Genomic DNA, 19,770 nt, shown 5'->3' with positions numbered 1-19,770 from the left:
ACAAACAGTATTTTCTATCCCCTTACACTGCCCCTAAACCTACCCATCACACACACACACACACACACACACACACACACACACACACACACACACACACACACACACACACACACACACACACACACACACACACACACACACACACACACACACCTAATTGACTGACTCCTGCAGAGGAAACACACCAGAGGCGAAACTAAACGGCATCGAGGTTATTGTGCTCTCGCTCATTTCAGTGGCTGTTGTTGGCTTTTAACGTGTGTGTGTGTGTGTGTGTGTGTGTGTGTGTGTGTGTGTGTGTGTGTGTGTGTGTGTGTGTGTGTGTGTGTGTGTGTGTTGTGTGTGTGTGTGTGTGTGTGTGTGTGTGTGTGTGTGTGTGTCCGGAACAAAAGCGTCTTCATTAGAGCTGTTCCGACACACGAACAGTGGGAATTATGGGTCGGGATCAGCGGTGATCGAGACCCAACAGAGACTAAAGACAGAACAACATTTGGAGTCAGTGAGTTCAGATAAACTACAGATAAACCAGAGAACTGAGGGCCAGACCGAATCCTGATGCCCAAAGCAACCAAGAATAAAAAACAACACAGTAACAAATGAAGTCCCTGTTTCGAAAATAAACAAACGATCGGAAAATAACCTGGGAAAAAAAACTCTGAAAGGATCTTCGATGATGAAAAATCCCTTAGGAAAGCTTTATTTTTAAGAGCCTTATTCAACTTATGAAATAATGAATTAAAACAATAAAGAATAAACTAATAATTTAAAGAAAACGCTATTAATTATTAAATCATCAAAATGTAAAATTTAAATTAAGAAATAATTAAAAAAAAACATAAAAGGATTCAGTAATGATAGGCCATCATTGTAAAAATAAAAATAATTCTAAAATAAAATATGCAATATTTTTTATAATAAAATGTATATAAATTTGTAAATCGTACAATAAATTGTAAATTGTAAAATATATATATATAACATTAAAATAAATGCAAAACGGATATTCGTGCATTGTAGGGGAAAAAAAACTTAAAGCTAATAATTAAAATAAATAATTTAAACAAAAATAACAAAAATAAAACACAAAAAGATACCGATAATCCATATTTGTAAAAAAAATAAAAACTTGCTAAGTAATTTTGTGAGATGATGAAAAGATTCTAATTAATGAAATCATTAACATGTAAACTGAAAAATAAAAAATAAAAATCCAAATTGCACACTTAGTGATGAACTATATTTTATTTGTTCAGTTTTTGAAATATTGACTGAAAGTCTGAATCACTGCAGGAATCACGAACCAGACGAGCTTTAATGAGCCACTTTCTGCTGCTTTACAGCTCAGTCGGACTCACGTGAAATATCGGCCGCGGTCGTTACACTTGGTGTGTGTGTGTGAGTGTGTGTGTGTGTGTGTGTGTGTGTGTGTGAGTGTACAGCAGAAGAAACTTCTTTTAAACACATTACAAATAGTAATGTGTCCAAACGTTTGGCCTGTACTGTATGTGTGTGTGTGTGTGTGTGTGTGTGTGTGTGAGAGAGAGAGATACATTTGCTTAAGCCCGCCTCCAGAACAAGACATCAACGAACAGTTATACATCATCACACTATAAGCTCCGCCTATTGATAATACAGGCCACGCCCACCGACATTCAATCTCGCGTCAGAAGCAATCAAAAGCCATTATAATCACTGATGCTGTCTACACTGGATCAATGCCATACACAGACACAAACGTGAATGATTCCTTAGTTACGAATATTAAAATCATGGAATAATTCACACATTAAAAATACCTTTATAATGCACTAAATATTAAGGCTTAAAGTAATAGAATATAAATAATAATAATTCACGACTGCATTAAATCCGTAAGTGTTTATTTCGCACAGCAGATTAAACGCACACACTCAATATTTTAGGAACGGGTTCTGATTCCCACCTCTAAAAATATGCGTCCATTAAACACATGTTCGGAAAACTGAAAACATTAGGATGATGGACTTCATTTGCATGCAACAAACAGTAAGCATGCAGGAAAACGGGATTAATGCTCATGACGACGACGGTGATGATGATGATGAGGATTTATGGGATGAAGGGCAATTCCAGGTTTGGGAAAAGTTTTCATTTTTCATTTTTTCAAAGTAATTTTTCCAGTTATCTGGCTCGTTATATAAATCACATCTGAGTTGGACAGTAGTGGAGTATTTGTACTTTCTACTCAATTAAATCTTTCAAGTATATACTTTATCAGTGTTTTTCTTTGGGAAACTTTTACTTCACCACATGTCAAAGCATAATACACAATGTCATACTTTTTACTGCACTGCATTTCATAAATAAAAGTTGTTTTTTTACCTTTAACTCTTCATCACATTAAACATACAGTGTTTTCTTACTTGTGCTCAAGTAAAATTTTAATTACTTGAGTAAAAGTATACACCACAGTATAAAAAAGTATAATTTTTTTATGTAATTAAGTATTAAATGATATTCAATATGCAGTAAAAATTACAATATTATGTTTTGGAATGTTGTCAAGTAAAAATTAAAGTATATACTTGAAAAATATAATTACTCGGAAAGTAAAAATACTCCACTATTGTCCGCCTCTGATTTTTTACTTTTTTTTTTAACAACCATTAATTTATTTAAGCTGTTAGGAGGCGCGCATTTAAAGCACAATCTGCATAAGATGGCGTGTTACTGCATTTAAAGTATATACTTAGAAAAATAAAATCCTTGGATATTCAATATGAAACGCAGTGCAGTAAAAATTACAATATTATGTTTTAAAATGTTGTCAAGTAAAAGTTTTCTGAAAAAGGACACCGGTACAATATATACTTGAAAAATAAAATACTTGAAAAGTAAAAATGCTTCAAGACTGTCCAATAAATCCCTAATCTGAGCATTCACAGACAGGCATTTCACAGCAAAAATCACATCAAAATTCGGCCTTTTTTACAATATCACAAACAGTTTAAATGGCAATGCATGGCTCAGGCGCGTGAGGATCTTACAGTGTACAAAGGTGTTTTACTTACAGGTAGTAAGTGTAGGACTGATAGGTTCTCCTGCCCAGTGGGGTGGTGGAGGGGTTTAAGCAGTGGAGGGGGATGAAGATGGAAGGAAAGAAAAAGTAAAAAATATTAATGTTTGAAAACGATATAGAAAATGAACACAAGCAGACATGGTGGCGATTCCTTGCATGCGCGGTGTTTATAACACACACCTGAGCGCTGAACACACACATCAACACACTAACACGGAATACACACGTGTGTTTGTCTGGATGGATCAGTCACTGTTATCAGATGGATAATCATATTTCTGCCACAGAATAAAAACAACAACTCGCAATCCTGACTTTATATCTCACAATCCTGACTTTATATCTCACAATTCTGACTTTATATCTCACAATTCTGACTTTATATCTCACAATTCTGACTTTATATCACACAATTCTGACTTTATATCAAACAATTCTGATTTTATATCTCACAATTCTGACTTTATATCTCACAATTCTGACTTTATATCTCACAATTCTGACTTTATATCACACAATTCAGACTTTATATCTCACAATTCTGACTTTATATCACACAATTCTGACTTTATATCACACAATTCTGACTTTATATCAAACAATTCTGACTTTATATCTCTCAATTCTGACTTTATATCTCGCAATCCTGACTTTATATCAAACAATTCTGACTTTATATCTCACAATTCTGACTTTATATCTCACAATTCTGACTTTATATCACACAATTCAGACTTTATATCTCACAATTCTGACTTTATATCTCTCAATTCTGACTTTATATCTCACAATTCAGACTTTATATCTCACAATTCTGACTTTATATCTCACAATTCTGACTTTATATCTCACAATTCAGACTTTATATCTCACAATCCTGACTTTATATCACACAATTCAGACTTTATATCTCACAATCCTGACTTTATATCACACAATTCAGACTTTATATCTCACAATCCTGACTTTATATCACACAATCCTGACTTTATATCTCTCAATTCTGACTTTATATCTCACAATTCTGACTTTATATCACACAATTCAGACTTTATATCTCACAATTCTGACTTTATATCACACAATTCAGACTTTATATCTCACAATTCTGACTTTATATCACACAATTCAGACTTTATATCACACAATTCAGACTTTATATCTCACAATTCTGACTTTATATCTCACAATTCTGACTTTATATCACACAATTCAGACTTTATATCTCACAATTCAGACTTTATATCTCACAATTCAGACTTTATATCTCACAATCCTGACTTTATATCTCACAATTCTGACTTTATATCTCACAATCCTGACTTTATATCTCACAATCCTGACTTTATATCACACAATTCTGACTTTATATCTCACAATCCTGACTTTATATCTCACAATTCTGACTTTATATCTCTCAATCCTGACTTTATATCTCACAATTCTGACTTTATATCTCTCAATTCTGACTTTATATCTCACAATCCTGACTTTATATCTCACAATCCTGACTTTATATCACACAATTCAGACTTTATATCTCACAATCCTGACTTTATATCTCTCAATTCTGACTTTATATCTCACAATCCTGACTTTATATCTCTCAATTCTGACTTTATATCTCACAATCCTGACTTTATATCTCACAATCCTGACTTTATATCACACAATTCTGACTTTATATCTCACAATCCTGACTTTATATCTCACAATTCTGACTTTATATCTCTCAATCCTGACTTTATATCTCACAATTCTGACTTTATATCTCACAATCCTGACTTTATATCTCACAATCCTGACTTTATATCACACAATTCTGACTTTATATCTCACAATCCTGACTTTATATCTCACAATTCTGACTTTATATCTCTCAATCCTGACTTTATATCTCACAATTCTGACTTTATATCTCACAATTCTGACTTTATATCACACAATTCTGACTTTATATCACACAATTCTGACTTTATATCAAACAATTCTGACTTTATATCTCTCAATTCTGACTTTATATCTCACAATTCTGACTTTATATCTCGCAATCCTGACTTTATATCAAACAATTCTGACTTTATATCTCTCAATTCTGACTTTATATCACACAATTCTGACTTTATATCTCACAATTCTGACTTTATATCTCACAATTCAGACTTTATATCTCACAATTCAGACTTTATATCTCACAATTCTGACTTTATATCACACAATTCTGACTTTATATCTCACAATTCTGACTTTATATCTCTCAATTCTGACTTTATATCTCACAATTCAGACTTTATATCTCACAATTCTGACTTTATATTTCACAATTCTGACTTTATATCACACAATTCAGACTTTATATCTCACAATCCTGACTTTATATCACACAATTCAGACTTTATATCTCACAATCCTGACTTTATATCACACAATTCAGACTTTATATCTCACAATTCTGACTTTATATCACACAATTCAGACTTTATATCTCACAATTCTGACTTTATATCACACAATTCAGACTTTATATCTCACAATTCTGACTTTATATCACACAATTCTGACTTTATATCACACAATTCAGACTTTATATCTCACAATTCTGACTTTATATCACACAATTCAGACTTTATATCTCACAATCCTGACTTTATATCACACAATTCAGACTTTATATCTCACAATCCTGACTTTATATCACACAATTCAGACTTTATATCTCACAATTCTGACTTTATATCACACAATTCAGACTTTATATCTCACAATTCTGACTTTATATCACACAATTCAGACTTTATATCTCACAATCCTGACTTTATATCACACAATTCAGACTTTATATCTCACAATCCTGACTTTATATCACACAATTCAGACTTTATATCTCACAATCCTGACTTTATATCACACAATTCAGACTTTATATCTCACAATTCTGACTTTATATCACACAATTCAGACTTTATATCTCACAATTCTGACTTTATATCACACAATTCAGACTTTATATCACACAATTCAGACTTTATATCACACAATTCTGACTTTATATCACACAATTCTGACTTTATATCAAACAATTCTGACTTTATATCTCTCAATTCTGACTTTATATCTCACAATTCTGACTTTATATCTCGCAATCCTGACTTTATATCAAACAATTCTGACTTTATATCTCTCAATTCTGACTTTATATCTCTCAATTCTGACTTTATATCTCACAATTCTGACTTTATATCTCTCAATTCTGACTTTATATCTCACAATTCAGACTTTATATCTCACAATTCTGACTTTATATCACACAATTCAGACTTTATATCTCACAATCCTGACTTTATATCTCACAATTCAGACTTTATATCTCACAATCCTGACTTTATATCTCACAATTCTGACTTTATATCTCACAATCCTGACTTTATATCTCACAATTCTGACTTTATATCTCACAATCCTGACTTTATATCTCACAATTCTGACTTTATATCACACAATTCAGACTTTATATCTCACAATCCTGACTTTATATCTCGCAATCCTGACTTTATATCAAACAATTCTGACTTTATATCAAACAATTCTGACTTTATATCTCTCAATTCTGACTTTATATCTCTCAATTCTGACTTTATATCTCTCAATTCTGACTTTATATCTCACAATTCAGACTTTATATCTCACAATCCTGACTTTATATCACACAATTCAGACTTTATATCTCACAATCCTGACTTTATATCACACAATTCAGACTTTATTTCTCACAATTCTGACTTTATATCACACAATTCAGACTTTATATCTCACAATTCTGACTTTATATCACACAATTCAGACTTTATATCTCACAATTCTGACTTTATATCACACAATTCAGACTTTATATCACACAATTCAGACTTTATATCTCACAATTCTGACTTTATATCTCACAATTCTGACTTTATATCACACAATTCAGACTTTATATCTCTCAATTCTGACTTTATATCTCACAATCCTGACTTTATATCTCTCAATTCTGACTTTATATCTCACAATCCTGACTTTATATCACACAATTCTGACTTTATATCTCACAATCCTGACTTTATATCTCACAATTCTGACTTTATATCTCACAATCCTGACTTTATATCTCACAATCCTGACTTTATATCTCACAATCCTGACTTTATATCACACAATTCTGACTTTATATCTCACAATCCTGACTTTATATCTCACAATCCTGACTTTATATCTCACAATCCTGACTTTATATCACACAATTCTGACTTTATATCTCACAATCCTGACTTTATATCTCACAATTCTGACTTTATATCTCACAATTCTGACTTTATATCACACAATTCTGACTTTATATCTCACAATCCTGACTTTATATCTCACAATTCTGACTTTATATCTCTCAATCCTGACTTTATATCTCACAATCCTGACTTTATATCTCTCAATCCTGACTTTATATCACACAATTCTGACTTTATATCTCACAATCCTGACTTTATATCTCTCAATTCTGACTTTATATCTCACAATCCTGACTTTATATCTCACAATTCTGACTTTACATCACTCAATCCTGACTTTATATCACACAATTCAGACTTTATATCTCACAATTCTGACTTTATATCACACAATTCAGACTTTATATCTCACAATTCTGACTTTATATCACACAATTCTGACTTTATATCTCTCAATTCTGACTTTATATCTCACAATTCAGACTTTATATCTCTCAATCCTGACTTTATATCACACAATTCAGACTTTATATCTCACAATTCTGACTTTATATCACACAATTCAGACTTTATATCTCACAATTCTGACTTTATATCACACAATTCTGACTTTATATCTCTCAATTCTGACTTTATATCTCACAATTCAGACTTTATATCTCACAATTCTGACTTTATATCACACAATTCTGACTTTATATCTCACAATTCAGACTTTATATCTCACAATTCTGACTTTATATCTCACAATTCTGACTTTATATCTCACAATTCTGACTTTATATCTCACAATTCTGACTTTATATCTCACAATTCTGACTTTATATCTCACAATTCTGACTTTATATCTCACAATTCTGACTTTATATTTCTCAATTCAGACTTTATATCACACAATCCTGACTTTATATCTCACAATTCTGACTTTATATCTTACAATTCCGACTTTATATCTCACAATTCTGACTTTATATCTCACAATTCTGACTTTATATCACACAATTCTGACTTTATATCTCTCAATCCTGACTTTATATCTCTCAATCCTGACTTTATATCTCACAATTCTGACTTTATATCACACAATTCTGACTTTATATCTCACAATTCAGACTTTATATCTCACAATTCTGACTTTATATCTCACAATTCTGACTTTATATCTCACAATTCTGACTTTATATCTCACAATTCTGACTTTATATCTCACAATTCTGACTTTATATCTCACAATTCTGACTTTATATCTCACAATTCTGACTTTATATTTCTCAATTCAGACTTTATATCACACAATCCTGACTTTATATCTCACAATTCTGACTTTATATCTTACAATTCCGACTTTATATCTCACAATTCTGACTTTATATCTCACAATTCTGACTTTATATCACACAATTCTGACTTTATATCTCTCAATCCTGACTTTATATCTCTCAATCCTGACTTTATATCTCACAATTCAGACTTTATATCTCACAATTCTGACTTTATATCTCACAATTCTGACTTTATATCTCTCAATCCTGACTTTATATCTCACAATTCTGACTTTATATCTCACAATTCTGACTTTATATCTCTCAATCCTGACTTTATATCTCACAATTCTGACTTTATATCACACAATTCTGACTTTATATCTCACAATTCTGACTTTATATCACACAATTCTGACTTTATATCTCTCAATCCTGACTTTATATCTCACAATTCTGACTTTATATCTCACAATTCTGACTTTATATCTCACAATTCTGACTTTATATCTCTCAATCCTGACTTTATATCTCACAATTCTGACTTTATATCACACAATTCTGACTTTATATCTCACAATTCAGACTTTATATCTCACAATTCTGACTTTATATCTCACAATTCTGACTTTATATCTCTCAATCCTGACTTTATATCACACAATTCTGACTTTATATCTCACAATTCAGACTTTATATCTCACAATTCTGACTTTATATCTCTCAATTCTGACTTTATATCACACAATTCTGACTTTATATCTCACAATTCTGACTTTATATCTCTCAATTCTGACTTTATATCACACAATTCTGACTTTATATCTCACAATTCAGACTTTATATCTCACAATTCTGACTTTATATCTCACAATTCTGACTTTATATCTCTCAATCCTGACTTTATATCTCACAATTCTGACTTTATATCTCACAATTCTGACTTTATATCTCACAATTCTGACTTTATATCTCTCAATCCTGACTTTATATCTCACAATTCTGACTTTATATCACACAATTCTGACTTTATATCTCACAATTCAGACTTTATATCTCACAATTCTGACTTTATATCTCACAATTCTGACTTTATATCTCACAATTCTGACTTTATATCTCACAATTCTGACTTTATATCTCACAATTCTGACTTTATATCTCACAATTCTGACTTTATATCTCACAATTCTGACTTTATATCTCACAATTCTGACTTTATATTTCTCAATTCAGACTTTATATCACACAATCCTGACTTTATATCTCACAATTCTGACTTTATATCTTACAATTCCGACTTTATATCTCACAATTCTGACTTTATATCTCACAATTCTGACTTTATATCACACAATCCTGACTTTATATCCCACAATTCTGACTTTATATCACACAATTCTGACTTTATATCACACAATCCTGACTTTATATCCCACAATTCTGACTTTATATCTCTCAATCCTGACTTTATATCTCACAATTCTGACTTTATATCTCACAAGTCCGACTTTATATCTCTCAATTCCGACTTTATATCTCACAATTCTGACTTTATATCTCACAATTCCGACTTTATATCTCACAATTCTGACTTTATATCTCACAATTCTGACTTTATATCTCACAATTCCGACTTTATATCTCACAATTCTGACTTTATATCTCACAATTCTGACTTTATATCTCACAATCCTGACTTTATATCACACAATTCAGACTTTATATCTCACAATTCTGACTTTATATCTCACAATTCTGACTTTATATCTCACAATTCTGACTTTATATCTCTCAATCCTGACTTTATATCTCACAATTCTGACTTTATATCACACAATTCTGACTTTATATCTCACAATTCAGACTTTATATCTCACAATTCTGACTTTATATCTCACAATTCTGACTTTATATCTCTCAATCCTGACTTTATATCACACAATTCTGACTTTATATCTCACAATTCAGACTTTATATCTCACAATTCTGACTTTATATCTCTCAATTCTGACTTTATATCACACAATTCTGACTTTATATCTCACAATTCTGACTTTATATCTCTCAATTCTGACTTTATATCACACAATTCTGACTTTATATCTCACAATTCAGACTTTATATCTCACAATTCTGACTTTATATCTCACAATTCTGACTTTATATCTCTCAATCCTGACTTTATATCTCACAATTCTGACTTTATATCTCACAATTCTGACTTTATATCTCACAATTCTGACTTTATATCTCTCAATCCTGACTTTATATCTCACAATTCTGACTTTATATCACACAATTCTGACTTTATATCTCACAATTCAGACTTTATATCTCACAATTCTGACTTTATATCTCACAATTCTGACTTTATATCTCACAATTCTGACTTTATATCTCACAATTCTGACTTTATATCTCACAATTCTGACTTTATATCTCACAATTCTGACTTTATATCTCACAATTCTGACTTTATATCTCACAATTCTGACTTTATATTTCTCAATTCAGACTTTATATCACACAATCCTGACTTTATATCTCACAATTCTGACTTTATATCTTACAATTCCGACTTTATATCTCACAATTCTGACTTTATATCTCACAATTCTGACTTTATATCACACAATCCTGACTTTATATCCCACAATTCTGACTTTATATCACACAATTCTGACTTTATATCACACAATCCTGACTTTATATCCCACAATTCTGACTTTATATCTCTCAATCCTGACTTTATATCTCACAATTCTGACTTTATATCTCACAAGTCCGACTTTATATCTCTCAATTCCGACTTTATATCTCACAATTCTGACTTTATATCTCACAATTCCGACTTTATATCTCACAATTCTGACTTTATATCTCACAATTCTGACTTTATATCTCACAATTCCGACTTTATATCTCACAATTCTGACTTTATATCTCACAATTCTGACTTTATATCTCACAAGTCCGACTTTATATCTCTCAATTCCGACTTTATATCTCACAATTCTGACTTTATATCTCACAATTCCGACTTTATATCTCACAATTCTGACTTTATATCTCACAATTCTGACTTTATATCTCTCAATCCTGACTTTATATCTCACAATTCTGACTTTATATCTCACAATTCTGACTTTATATCTCACAATTCTGACTTTATATCTCTCAATCCTGACTTTATATCTCACAATTCTGACTTTATATCACACAATTCTGACTTTATATCTCACAATTCAGACTTTATATCTCACAATTCTGACTTTATATCTCACAATTCTGACTTTATATCTCACAATTCTGACTTTATATCTCACAATTCTGACTTTATATCACACAATTCAGACTTTATATCTCACAATTCTGACTTTATATCTCACAATTCTGACTTTATATCTCACAATTCTGACTTTATATCTCTCAATCCTGACTTTATATCTCACAATTCTGACTTTATATCACACAATTCTGACTTTATATCTCACAATTCAGACTTTATATCTCACAATTCTGACTTTATATCTCACAATTCTGACTTTATATCTCTCAATCCTGACTTTATATCACACAATTCTGACTTTATATCTCACAATTCAGACTTTATATCTCACAATTCTGACTTTATATCTCTCAATTCTGACTTTATATCACACAATTCTGACTTTATATCTCACAATTCTGACTTTATATCTCTCAATTCTGACTTTATATCACACAATTCTGACTTTATATCTCACAATTCAGACTTTATATCTCACAATTCTGACTTTATATCTCACAATTCTGACTTTATATCTCTCAATCCTGACTTTATATCTCACAATTCTGACTTTATATCTCACAATTCTGACTTTATATCTCACAATTCTGACTTTATATCTCTCAATCCTGACTTTATATCTCACAATTCTGACTTTATATCACACAATTCTGACTTTATATCTCACAATTCAGACTTTATATCTCACAATTCTGACTTTATATCTCACAATTCTGACTTTATATCTCACAATTCTGACTTTATATCTCACAATTCTGACTTTATATCTCACAATTCTGACTTTATATCTCACAATTCTGACTTTATATCTCACAATTCTGACTTTATATCTCACAATTCTGACTTTATATTTCTCAATTCAGACTTTATATCACACAATCCTGACTTTATATCTCACAATTCTGACTTTATATCTTACAATTCCGACTTTATATCTCACAATTCTGACTTTATATCTCACAATTCTGACTTTATATCACACAATCCTGACTTTATATCCCACAATTCTGACTTTATATCACACAATTCTGACTTTATATCACACAATCCTGACTTTATATCCCACAATTCTGACTTTATATCTCTCAATCCTGACTTTATATCTCACAATTCTGACTTTATATCTCACAAGTCCGACTTTATATCTCTCAATTCCGACTTTATATCTCACAATTCTGACTTTATATCTCACAATTCCGACTTTATATCTCACAATTCTGACTTTATATCTCACAATTCTGACTTTATATCTCACAATTCCGACTTTATATCTCACAATTCTGACTTTATATCTCACAATTCTGACTTTATATCTCACAAGTCCGACTTTATATCTCTCAATTCCGACTTTATATCTCACAATTCTGACTTTATATCTCACAATTCCGACTTTATATCTCACAATTCTGACTTTATATCTCACAATTCTGACTTTATATCTCACAATCCTGACTTTATATCACACAATTCTGACTTTATATCACACAATTCTGACTTTATATCTCATAAATTCTGACTTTATATCTCACAATTCCGACTTTATATCTCACAATTCTGACTTTATATCTCACAATTCTGACTTTATATCTCACAATTCCGACTTTATATCTCACAATTCTGACTTTATATCTCACAATTCTGACTTTATATCTCACAATTCTGACTTTATATCTCACAATTCTGACTTTATATCTCATAAATTCTGACTTTATATCTGAATAATATAAAATGAATAATGATCTCTTGCTCGCCAAGGCTGATCAAAAATACAGTACAAACAGTGAAATATAGTTTCAATGTAAACCATTTTACATTAGAATAATATTTCACATTTTTCCAGTATTTTTGGTCAGCCTTGGCGAGCAGAAGATACTTAAAAAACATTATAAATGTTAGATCTGCTCTGCCTCTCTGTGAACATTCATATGCGCATTAATAAGGACAATATCATATGTGAAGACACACGTACATCAGAACAAATTAGCAATGAAACCAACATTAATTCACCTCACTGCATTCTTCAGGATGTAATTAGACGAATATGCAAACATGTGAGCAGTGAATGGCCAGTCTCCTCACGCTTTCTTTTCTAATCTAATTCAGCAAATTAAACCAAATAGATGCCAGAGATTCAATCACACTCGCTCATTTGATTAAGGTATATTGAAGGAAATTCAATTAAAACGTCTACGGAGTGATCAACGCTCAGGAGGGAAATCTGGTGAATCTGGAGTTTGGGATTATTGAACACGTGTGTGTGAATTAAAGCCTTTATCTTCATGCAAACGACGAAAGAGCAGATCGACACTGAGATACAGAACGAATTACTTTAGTCCAGCGCTTCTCAACCTTTTTCACCCCAAGATGGCTGTGCACTGTAAAACACGCTCTAATTACTCAGTCATTTTGTCTTGTTTCTAGTATAAATATCTACAAATTCTTAAATCAAGATGCATTTACTAGATCAGTAAAACCACATAAGATATTTTGTCTTGTTTTGTTGAAAATAATATCTAAATGAAGAGAGTTTTTGCTTAAAACAGGCAAAATGATCTGCCAATGGGGTGAGAAAAATAATCTTATTTCTGATTGAAATCTTGTTTCTTGTTTCCGTCCCAAACAGAAATCAGATTATTTTTCTCACCCCATTGGCAGATCATTTTGCCTGTTTGAAGCAAAAACTCACTTCATTTAGATTTTATTTTCAACAAAACAAGACAAAATATCTCATGTCGTTTTACTGATCTAGTAAATGCATCTTGATTTAAGAATTGTTAGATATTTGGACTGGAAACAAGACAAAAATACTAAAGAAGAAGAGCATTTTTTGCAGTGTAATAAGAACAAATAAACTCAAAAAATATCATGTTACAGATCTTTATTTTTTAGTGTCTGTAGCGTCTTAATTAAGACGATGTTCATTTGAATAATGCAAAGTTGAGAAGCACTGCTTATTTACATTCATAATACAGTCCTGAGCAAACATATGCTTCACAACAACATCAACATCATTACTTCTATCTTATAATTGCTAGTACACTACACATTGGTGGTGGTTGAGGAGATTCCCCCTTTTATGTAAAGCGCTTTGAATGCCTAGAAAAGCAATATATAAATGTAATGAATTATTATTATTATACAAAAAAAAAGTCTCCAAATGAACATTTTCTAGTGACTGATCAGATCTAAACTTCTCAGTTGGCCGAATTGAATTTCTGTGAATTGATGCAATTTAATTAACAGAAATTCAACTTGGCCAACTCAGAAATTTAGATTTGATCAGTCACTAGAAAATGTTTATTTGGAGACTTGAATTTGTTTTACAGTGTAGGACATTTAGGAAATTGTGTAGGAATGTAGGAAATAAAAAAGTATTTTTTTTCCAGCACAAATATAAACATTCTTCAGTTCTTCAATTTTGTTCTTTTATTTTCTTGATTTATTTTGTTTTCTTTTTAACCTTGTACAGCACTTTGGTTGTGTTTAAATGTGCTTTATAAATAAACACTGATTGATTGATTGAATCTGAATACATTTATTTGACACGTTTATGAAAAACGCATCCAGCCGCACCGGCTCAGGTCATGTGATCTGTATATAATAGGGATGTCAATCGATTAAAGTATTTAATCGTGATTAATCGCATGATTGTCATGAGTTAACGCGCGATTAATCGTAATTTAATTGCACGTTTTTAGCAATTGTAAATGTATCTTAAATTAAGTTTAAAATAACTTTTTAATACTCTACTCAACATGGGTATATGGACAAATATGCATGCTTATGCAAATGTGCATTTATTATTAGTGAAACCATACTTATTCAATAATAATCAATACAGCATTAAGACTAGACGTATCAAAGGTCAGAGATGTTTATCGAAGAAATTGTTAATGTCTCTCAAGCCTAAACTTAAAAATTAAGAGTAAGTAGTGATTTCTCTAATTTTAAGAATATAAAGGGAGTTTTTACACTGGCAGTTTAATTCAGAGCAGGGCACAGTTTGCATGGAAAACTGTTAATGTGTACCAGTGAGTGTACCAGAACCACACCACACCCGGAGGAGGACCATACTCCACGAGTAGGAATATAGTGTGGCCCCTTTAAGACATCCGCGTTCCCTATTGAACTGCCGGTATTTTGCGTGTGCGCGCCGAACGGGGCCACGATTCACATGGACAGTGTGAAGAACATGGACTCGGGAGCGCGCTTGTTCAGGACAGTAACCTGTGCATTCGTTTTAGCCGACTGTAATGATTTAGTTCAATAAAACACGTGTACTGTAAGCGGTGATGGTGATAATGATTTACCTCAGACATGAGCTAGAGTGAGCTGCAGTGCATCGCGCTCAGACTGCAGAGAATGTGCTCAGTGAAAAAACACACTTTTCTTTCTGGAGTCTAATAAAAGTTAAACAGAAAATATGGTAGCTTGTGTAGGCAATAACTGCACTTTCGGTTTAGTATAATAATGTCAATGTCAACCCGTTTCTTTCCCTATTAATGTTTGCTGCTGCATCCTTTGCATCTGACTGCTCTCACTTTCTCCAGCTACGGGCTACGCCACGGATCAAACAGAAAATGCGCGCTGCGTTAACGCACGTTAATAAATTTAGTGCCATTTGCCCCAGTATATAAATATATATTATTACATTATTTATATATATACATATATATATAGCAGTGCAGATTTCCTCGTGTTGTATTAATGATTTTTGAGAAGCAGTATGATCACCGCTAGAACGTCTCTTTATCATGCCATTACACTGCATTTTAATGGCGTATATCAACATAATTAGATTAATAATTCAGGGTCGCATAGACAACGCGGATGGAGCCGGATTAAAGGTCAGGTGGAAATCTATTATTAAAAGCTGCAGTTAAACTCCAGACAACCTGGAGATCTGCGGTTTTCCACAATAACATTTGGACACACCTGCTCATTCCTCATGAATATTAATGTCCACGTTAGAATAACTGTTATTTAACACTGAACTTCTTCCTGTTGTTTCTTCCGTAAGTGCATGCAGTGTAAAAGAGACCACCTCCATTTGTTACTGTGAAGATACATTTTTACCCGATTTAACCAATAATTTTTTTTTTTTTTGTTGGTATAAAGTAAAAACTTTAGGCTGATTCAGTCATGCTAATAAAAGTTGAATAAAACAAATTCATTGAAATATAACCATTATACACCTTTTTACTGTTTTTTTATGTGCATGCATTGAAATAAAAAAAGTAAAGCCAAGTGGCTTGGGATTAAAGTGTCTGTAAATGTAACACAAATATACATTCTGGAAATTATTTTGAGATGAAAACATGACACAATCGACTGATTAAGTTCTGGTCTAGAGAGGTCTGGTTGAGTTCTGGTCTAGAGAGGTCTGGTTGAGTTCTGGTCTAGAGAGGTCTGATTGAGTTCTGGTCTAGAGAGGTCTGATTGAGTTCTGGTCTAGAGAGGTCTGATTGAGGTCTGGTCTAGAGAGGTCTGGTTGAGTTCTGGTCTAGAGAGGTCTGGTTGAGTTCTGGTCTAGAGAGGTCTGGTTGAGTTCTGGTTTAGAGAGGTCTGGTTGAGTTCTGGTCTAGAGAGGTCTGGTTGAGTTCTGGTCTAGAGAGGTCTGATTGAGGTCTGGTCTAGAGAGGTCTGATTGAGGTCTGGTCTAGAGAGGTCTGGTTGAGTTCTGGTCTAGAGAGGTCTGATTGAGTTCTGGTCTAGAGAGGTCTGATTGAGTTCTGGTCTAGAGAGGTCTGATTGAGGTCTGGTCTAGAGAGGTCTGGTTGAGTTCTGGTCTAGAGAGGTCTGGTTGAGTTCTGGTCTAGAGAGGTCTGATTGAGTTCTGGTCTAGAGAGGTCTGATTGAGTTCTGGTCTAGAGAGGTCTGATTGAGGTCTGGTCTAGAGAGGTCTGGTTGAGTTCTGGTCTAGAGAGGTCTGATTGAGGTCTGGTCTAGAGAGGTCTGGTTAAGTTCTGGTCTAGAGAGGTCTAATTGAGTTCTGGTCTAGAGAGGTCTGATTGAGTTCTGGTCTAGAGAGGTCTGGTTGAGTTCTGGTCTAGAGAGGTCTGGTTGAGTTCTGGTCTAGAGAGGTCTGGTTGAGTTCTGGTCTAGAGAGGTCTGATTGAGGTCTGGTCTAGAGAGGTCTGGTTAAGTTCTGGTCTAGAGAGGTCTGATTGAGTTCTGGTCTAGAGAGGTCTGATTGAGTTCTGGTCTAGAGAGGTCTGATTGAGGTCTGGTCTAGAGAGGTCTGATTGAGGTCTGGTCTAGAGAGGTCTGGTTGAGTTCTGGTCTAGAGAGGTCTGATTGAGTTCTGGTCTAGAGAGGTCTGATTGAGGTCTGGTCTAGAGAGGTCTGGTTGAGTTCTGGTCAAGAGAGGTCTGGTTGAGTTCTGGTCAAGAGAGGTCTGGTTGAGTTCTGGTCTAGAGAGGTCTGGTTGAGTTCTGGTCAAGACAGGTCTGGTTGAGTTCTGGTCAAGACAGGTCTGGTTGAGTTCTGGTCAAGAGAGGTCTGGTTGAGTTCTGGTCAAGAGAGGTCTGGTTAAATTCTGGTTTAGAGAGGTCTGGTTGAGTTCTGGTTTAGATACCCCTTTTCCACCAGAATGAACCGGGTGCTAGTTCGGAGCCAGTGCTAGTGTCAGTTCTAAGTTGGTTCGACTTGAGAGCCTTCTAAGAACCGTTTTCTTTTCCACATGCTAAGAGCCACAACAGAGCCAGGTCTTACGTCATACCAGAGTCCTGCACGGGTCCATCCCAGACCCGTTAATATTTGCCCGTTACCCGATCCGTGCCCGCAATAAATCACACACGCTAAAATCATTCCAATTAAAATGCTTTATTTTTTTTTAATATTGCACTTCTCTCAACATCAACAGCATCATGAATGGGCTAAAGAAACAGGCTAAAGTGCCTTTATAGACTCGTTGTCAACAATTTTATATACTTCACTCACCAACTTTACTTTTACTTCATCCATTGCTTATCCTGCAACGCTCGCTCCATCTGGGCTACGAGTGGCATCAACAAAAGTCACAGTGGTGGTGACGTGATGGATCAAATGGCAAATAGTTGTTGCGTGTATGTGTAATGGTAAATTGGACATAGAAATTGTAATACAGTATGTTTGGGGGGGAAGAAGGACGACCGGATCGTTTTGATCGTTTTTCGAGAACCGGCGAACATTTAAAAGACTTAACCAAACAAAGCGAAAGTAACGCGGCCCCTCACGGACATCTGCCACGCACACACATAATAAAACAAACACAACTCAACGTAAAATCCAGGTCTGGTCTGGTGATCTCTCGTCCTTATAAGCCGCCGAGCTCCCTCGTGAGAGGATCTGAGACCGGTGTGGCTCACAGGTGACACTCATTCGCCATCACGCCCCGGTCTCGCTCGCTCCTCCGCCTCGCCACAGCACAGAAAAATATTGCACATATTTTTCATCCGCGCTTCTACCCGCTCGCACGGAATTAATTATCCGCCCGCACCCCGCCCGTGTATTTTATAATTTATGTCACAATCCACCTGTTTTAGCCACTTTTATGCCCGCGGGTACCCGACCCGTTGCAGGACTCTACTGCTAGCGAGGCAGCGGGAAACACACACACACACACAATTTCCAGGCGTGTTCTATCTAATGCATTGACGCTGCGCAGACCAACCCACATATGATCCAAATACTGCGCGAGCGATTCAAAAGCATAAGGGGTCGTTGGCGCTCGCTGTACTTTGATGTCATACGCAATCAGTCTGCACAGCGCGCGCCGATGCATCTCGAACAAGCCTTCCCTCAGTGGCTCATGGCTTTATGATCCTACATCAGCATTAAAACGCCGCAAATCCAACGCATTTGTGCAGCTCTCCATGATTCGTATAGACGGAGATTACAATCCAGCAGCTG

The 19,770-nt window shown here is 33.7% G+C and overlaps 1 protein-coding gene across 3 annotated transcripts in view; it reads right to left on the bottom strand.

The window, feature by feature from the left end:
* The window catches only part of LOC137089340 (receptor-type tyrosine-protein phosphatase mu-like), a 255,243-nt gene that overhangs the window by 75,395 nt on the left and 160,078 nt on the right, over positions 1-19,770 (bottom strand). For 2 of the 3 annotated variants that reach the window (XM_067452908.1, XM_067452909.1), the window contains one exon: positions 3,054-3,083. The exons of the other annotated variant lie outside the window; for it this stretch is intronic. In XM_067452908.1, the coding sequence (XP_067309009.1) occupies positions 3,054-3,083 (30 nt within the window). The remainder of the gene's footprint in view (positions 1-3,053; positions 3,084-19,770) is intronic. 3 annotated transcript variants of the gene reach the window in all.

This window comes from Pseudorasbora parva, chromosome 9, assembly GCF_024679245.1.
Source record: "Pseudorasbora parva isolate DD20220531a chromosome 9, ASM2467924v1, whole genome shotgun sequence".
NCBI lineage: Eukaryota > Metazoa > Chordata > Actinopteri > Cypriniformes > Gobionidae > Pseudorasbora > Pseudorasbora parva.
Note: the sequence above shows the minus strand (reverse complement) of the source record. Positions and strands in the feature narration are given on the sequence as shown.